Source organism: Pundamilia nyererei, unplaced genomic scaffold (assembly GCF_000239375.1).
Source record: "Pundamilia nyererei isolate P.nyererei 1_Seehausen unplaced genomic scaffold, PunNye1.0 scaffold00107, whole genome shotgun sequence".
Lineage (NCBI taxonomy): Eukaryota > Metazoa > Chordata > Actinopteri > Cichliformes > Cichlidae > Pundamilia > Pundamilia nyererei.
The window spans coordinates 430,730-437,490 of NW_005187508.1; the positions used below are offsets into that span (position 1 = coordinate 430,730).

Below are 6,761 nucleotides of genomic sequence, written 5' to 3' on the forward strand. Positions count from 1 at the left end.
CCCCCCCCCCCCAAAAAATGTCTTGAAAAGCTATTAAAACCATTTAAAATCAGCTAGACAATCTCTCAAGAATTACTTTTCCTACTGAATTTGCTTATGTACTGTTACATAACAGACAAAAACAACGGGAATGCACCACTGAAATGCTCCAAATGAAAGGTTTAGGGTAGAGCTTGAATTGTTAATTTTGACTTTTTTCTTCACTGACCTGGCGGCAGAGGATGGTCTACTTTCCGGTCCTCCCTTTGCACCTTTCACGGACATCCTGGCCAGAAGATAAAAGAAAATGTCAAAAGGGAAGAGAGGGAAAAGACACAAATATCATAATGTAAAGGCAAAAGCTCCAAAAGAGCTTTCTAAAATAATGAAGAAAAGGCTTGTTGGGCTCACACAAAGCAACAAACAACCAAACAAAACCTGATATTAAACACTAAAGTCTTCATGAACTGGCTTTTTCAAATGCAAGGTAGAGACAAGCTAAAAGGGCTGTCTTAGCTGCTAAAGTTGCAGTAACAAAAATGAGCACAGGGCTGGATATTACACACCGCATCACAGCATTAATCACATTTATAGAAATCTATTTAATTCAACTATTGAGCCAGAGGGAAGAGGAGTCACTCAAACCCAGTTTTAAACGTTAGTAATAGCAAAACTTGCAGGGGTGGGGGCTCAGCTGAAATAGGTAGGGACCAGTTTGAGTTTGAATGCAATCACAGCGTATATACCCAAACAGCAGAACAAAAAACATGGACCACAGGACAGTGTGGATGGAAATGTCAGTACAGCAACAGAAGAAGATGGCGAACAGAAAAATGAAAGGAAAGGGAGTGTATGACAGTAGCATGTGCAGAACTCATGAGGGAGGAGGAGGAGAAACTTATGGCTTTCAATTTGAGAGAAAGATTAATGTTCTGTCACGAGCCTCGGCAGTTCTGAGTATCAGCGCCTGATGATGAACGGCCGTACTTGACACTGATGCGCCGTAAACCCAACGCCTCACACCACCAGCACGCACGCCACGAAGCTGCTGCAAAGACAGACCCTCAAGATCTGCTCCAACAGTCACTACTTCAGGCGGCCCCGGACCACGAGGGCTGTAATGAGAAGAGACACGAAGACCAGCCAGTCGTCTAAATTATGTTGGACCGTTTAATGCACCTCGGCAAAAAACAAGCCACATTCCCAGCTCCAGCTGGGTGGAACAAAACGTGCCATGACTGAGTAGTGATTGCCTGTCTGTCATGCTTTCGCACAATCAGTGTGCTTACGATACGTCCTGATTGCAACACGCTTGAAGCATATTAAACTGTACGAATGGAGAGGGGAGGAACTTTTAATGTCCACCCACAATTACAGTTTTGGAATTGAAGTGGTCAGAAGTTATTTTATCTATACACTGATTTATTTATTTATTTATTTATTTACATGCATACTGAAAAAAGTTTGCAGTGTTTGCAAAACCTTGCAATAATGCAAGCACACACATATACACAGCGTCTCTGCCGCTTTCCCAAACATTCACGCTGCACTTGTGGGGAAAGCAGGATATCTGGACTTTCTATAGTAATGGCCTCGCATTGTTTGCCTAAAGAATTGCTCTCGTCTTCAGTGAGCACAACTCCCATCAGAGTAAACAAACACAGCCACACTCGCATGCACACCCTGTACCCGTTTCACTACACAAGCCGTTGAGCAGCGCTTTGTGTCTGCAGCACTCCTCCCTAAGTGGCCAATTGCTGTCAATCACTGAGCCGACACAAGCAATTTTAGATCCTAATCATTCTAATTGAAGTAATGAAATGGAGGGCCAGGTGGACTAGACGAAACCAACACAACAAACACAGCTGACGATGGAAAGCAAGCTGCACTTGAGTTCTGCAATGATGTGGAAGACGACGAATGGGCCAGCCTGGGGTGTTGGGAGTTAAACACTAAATAGGGATTCTAAATATACTCCACAAGAGCCACTGGAGTGAAGGACGCTGAGACACATTGTATATGTCATGCAAACGTGACCCACATTGAGTGCATACATACTGAAAAGGAAGGTTTTCAGAGAACTCTAGGCGCTCCTGTGAAACCTACACACAGTGCTAGGACAAAGTATTTGCCCCCTTCCTGATTTCTTAGGTTTTTTTGCTTATTAATGCCACTTAGGCTATGTTCACACTGCAGGCAAAAGTGCATCAAATCCGATTTTTTTTGACCCTATGCGACCCATATCCGATCATGCTATGACAGTGTGAACGGCACAAATCCGATATTTTCAAATCCGATCTGGGTCACTTTTGTATGTGGTACTGAATCCGATACATATCCGATGTTTTAGAAAGCGACTGCTGTTTGAACGGTCATGTCACATTAAATCCGTCTTTTACGTCACTGACACAAGACAGACGGCAATTATCAGCGGCGGAGAAGTGCCCGAGAAGACATCGCGAACGCTTCCTGGCCATCCAGCGTAGATGTCAGTGAAACTGTTGGGAAGACAACGTTGGAGAAACGTGAGCATGTTATTTGTACAGATTCTGACAGAAATCTGCAACTATCCTTTGAAGCACCACTCCTCTAAAACAGCAATAAGGATAATTATTAGGTTATCTACATTATTATGTAAATAACAAAATAACTTAACACAAAAATTGGGAAACGTAAAGTCCGAAGTCTTTATATTAAGGGCCATCAGTCAAACAATATAGTTTGCTCTGGGTCTAAACAGAGCGCGTTGTGTGTGACGTCTTCTTTTGCGTATGCGGGCCGCTTTGAGCGTTCACACTAGAGCGCGTTTGCTGTCGCATTTTATTTGTAGTGTGAACAAGCAGACAAAAAAATCGGATTTTGATCAAAAAATCGAAATTGAGCATTAAGACCTGCAGTGTGAACGTAGCCCAAGATGATTCAGATCATCAAATAAGTTCTGATATTTGAGAAAGATAACCGATTAAATATAAAATGCAGTTTTTAAATGAGGATTTCACTTATTCAGGGAGAAAAGCTATCCAATTGCCATTGTTACAACATTAACTAGCTGGCATTAACCACATTTTTTTTTTTTTTTTAGAAAGCTGAGTTTAGTTTTACTAGCGACACTCAGGCCTGATTATTGCCAACTCTGCTGAATCAAAAAATCTGTTAAACAGAACCTGACTGACAGAGTGATGCCGGCTGAAATATCTCAAAAAGCAACACATCATGCCACGATTTAAAGAAACTCAAGAACACAGGCAAAACAACGTCAGTGACATCTATCAGCCTGGAAAGGTTACAAAGCCATTTCTAAAGCCACTGATGATTCATCCAAGAGATCACAAAAGAACCCAGAACAACGTCTAAAGAGCTGCAGACCTCACTTAGTAAGTGTTCATGGGTGCTGCTGCCTGTCTGCTAGGTACTGCCTCTACTGTTGCCATACAGCCATTCAAGACATTTGTTCTTTAATCTTGGGTGAGTAAACCATTTTCACCATCCATTATCTATTATTTAATTTATATCAATATGTTAGCACTAAATATCCCTGTCCGTGGATTATAGTAAATAAAGTCTATACACCTTAGCTAGCAATTTAGCACTTATGGCTACTTCTGCGTCTGAAAAACTGCAGTGGCCTTTATGCTCAACTCCAGACTTCAGAAATATAGTGGTGTCGTATTGGCTATTTCTCTCTTTTATGAGTGTAGCAGATATTCTTATTTGGGGGGAATATTTGAAGCGTGTTGAATTCTTGTTAACATCTGACACATACTAGGCTACAAAGACTATGAGAAGTTAAAAGTTCCCAAAGCCTTTGATTTGGGAAAAGCAGACCACCACACCGCTTAAACATTGTATTATTTTTCTTAAAGGATCAAAAGCAGAGCAGCAGAATCAAAGATAAAGTTTTCTCTTAGGGTACTGCTAGTGGCTAACGTAGCCTTAAGCTAACAGCTTCAAGCAAAGATGAAGAGTTAAAGAAACTCTGCTACACTCACTTCTTTTATATCCTTTGTAAAAATTGAAGTCTTTACACCCAGACTGAAGACTGAACTGTTTGGACGAGAATTTCTTAGCCAGCTATCCTGGGTCATGCTGAGGTTAAGGTTGTGACATCGGGCAGGAAGCAAAGTACAAGCAAGGATGCTAGTGTGCGACAGGGCGCTTTAGACAAGAACTTAAAATTTCCCCATAAAATACTATTAAAGAACATTAAATTAAAACCAAATTTATGCCTACAGTTAGGGAAATTGTTTGAGTGGTTTTCAAGGTATTTCTTAACTAAAAAGAAAATTGAAACAAAAATGAACCTTTCTGGCATGCATAACAGAAAGTATCAGAGTCACAAAAAACACACATTGATTGTGAGTTCAGGCGTGGCTTCACCTTCCTGTGTACTCTCCTTGTTTTCTTTTATTTTTCGCATTATCTTTCCGTTCGCCTGCTGTCCAGTCGGAAGAAAGTCGGTCCCAGAGGAGCCAAACCAGTCCGTGTCTGATCCATAAACAACCGATAGAAATGCAATCAGGCCTGGCACTCCATCTTATCTTCACCCATCTTAACACTTCACCACCACTTTCTCATCCTCACATCCCTCCTTCCCTATCCAGCACTGATTTCATGTCACGGCTCTAAAATGAGACTGTCGCCTTTGGTCTCTGTGCAGACAGGATAACAGAGGGTGAGAAAGAGATACGTTTTCATGTTTTCCCTGTCATTTGGGGAATTTCTCCCCATTGCTTTGTATATAATTCGAGTCTAATTACAAGCTCTCGCTGCCTGTTTTTCTGGAGGCCAGCCTGATAATCACACAGCGAGCTGCTCTGAATAAGTCAGCTGATGCAATTGCATTGTAGCAAGCAACAGGGGCACAAATGGTGAACCAAAACAAATGAAAACAGAGGCCTGGCCATCTGCTGGCTTGTACAGCAAAGCTCAGGATCCATATAATCAAATATTACAAAGCAGAGAGGAAATGCTTGTCAGTTTCATTAGCCAGTGTGAGCAGGCTGCCTCAGACGTTCTCCATGCAATGCCTGCTCCCTACAAATGAACTACAGCCAGTGGTCGTCGTTCTGAATTATTGAACACTTAACTATAAATTATTATTATATATAAAAACAGCAAAAGAAGCTAGAAGAAAAGAATATGATATTCCTTCTACTTACCCTGACTGTTCTTCTTGTTTGTCTTGGATAGCAGATGTGGATGAAGGGCATGTGTACAGTCTTAGCTAACCTGAGGATTATATAATGAAAGGTGATTATCTGGCTAAATATGTCTGGATTAGGTAGATAGATCTAACCGGTCGCCTCTGTTCTCAAGAACAAAAAGGGCAGTGACATTGTGTTCCTGCAGATTTGCCATTTTCTGTGTTTTGATCAGTTTATATTTCATTTCCGTGCAGTTTGGTGAGAAAAACTTTAGATTCAAGATGCAAAGATCAACCATTCTGTTCTGTTCTGTCCCTCTCTATATATATTTCATGGCATCACATCCATGCACAGGGTCCATATCACTGTCCAGGAGAAACAAACAATCTGAGCCTGAATAACAACACACTGAAACGGAAAAGCGGTGCTTCTATCGGCAGGTGTAAGTCACGAATTGCACAACAGGCATCAACAGACTGACAGATGAAACAAAAGGGATACGTTCAGAGAGCTCTGGTTAGTGTTTGAAGACAATAGACCAAATAATTCTTGACATCTAAATCGTTCATAATTTACTGGACAAAGACACAGTTTATGTAGTTTTAAGTTCTGTACACCACTACAGCTCCTTTCAAATTTAACAATTAATATTTGATTGAAGTGCAGACTTTCAGCAATAACACTTTTCATCATTTGGCTATTAATACACGCAACATGCAGAATTTTTTGTCGTTTTGGCTGTAAAATTACAAAATAATTCTGATCTTTCAGGAACAATTTGAATTTTCTCTCTCTAATTGGTTGAGGTGTTATTGTAAGGTGAAGTATTCATGGTAAGATCTAGACTGAGCAGATTTTTCTGTCTGTGCTCAGTCAGCAGTAGCTTGTGAATGCTTTGTGCTATCATTATGCACGATGCATGATAATAACCCCCCAAATGCTAGTCTCCTCTTCTTTCCAAAATCATTAGATTTTTGTCTCTAACACAAACAGTAACAAAGTTAGGTTCATTTAATGAGAACTTGTAAAAATTGATCCACTGCTGCGCCATTGGTCAAAAAAGGGTCAGTTGGTAGAAAATATACACAACCTCCCACTGTCAAAACCTGTCAGTTCAGATTAGACTTCCATCCATCCATTTCCTGCTGCTATCTAGTTCAGTCTTACAGGGAAGTAAGTAGGTACACTCTGTCTGTTGACCTGTCCAGATACACTCTGCAACAACCTGTTGCAAAGCCAACACAAAGAGACAGACAATTTCGAGTCACTGGTTAACCCACAAACTGCATGTGGGATGAAGCCAGAGTACTGTTCTGTGTGCAAACCCCCCACACAAAGGCCAGATGGTGGATTTAAAACAAGGTCCTTCTTGCTGTGAGCTGTGTTAACCATCATCAACATGCTGCTCCAAGATTAGAAAAGAAATTGATAAAACGGCCTGTCGAGATGAAACCAAGATGAACTTGTGCCAAAATGATGGGAAGAGTTATGTGCTAAACTTGATGGAGGCCATGTTACAACATGAGCATGTATAGCTATCAGTGGAACTGGGCCACTAGTGTTTATTGATTATGTGACTGCTGATGATAGAAGTAGCAGGATAATCAGACAGTGCTTCACAGTGCAAGGGATAATAAC

At 41.0% G+C, this 6,761-nt stretch overlaps 1 protein-coding gene across 1 annotated transcript in view; it reads right to left on the reverse strand.

The window, feature by feature from the left end:
- Window positions 1–5,196, reverse strand: part of cabp4 (calcium binding protein 4) — a 29,273-nt gene extending 24,077 nt beyond the window's left edge. The window contains exons 1-2 of the mRNA XM_005741089.1: window positions 5,139–5,196; window positions 209–265 (exon numbers count right to left, since the gene is read on the reverse strand). Coding sequence (XP_005741146.1) covers window positions 209–264 — 56 coding nt within the window. The 5' untranslated portion in view covers window position 265; window positions 5,139–5,196. The remainder of the gene's footprint in view (window positions 1–208; window positions 266–5,138) is intronic.
- Between the last annotated feature and the right edge of the window lie 1,565 nt (window positions 5,197–6,761).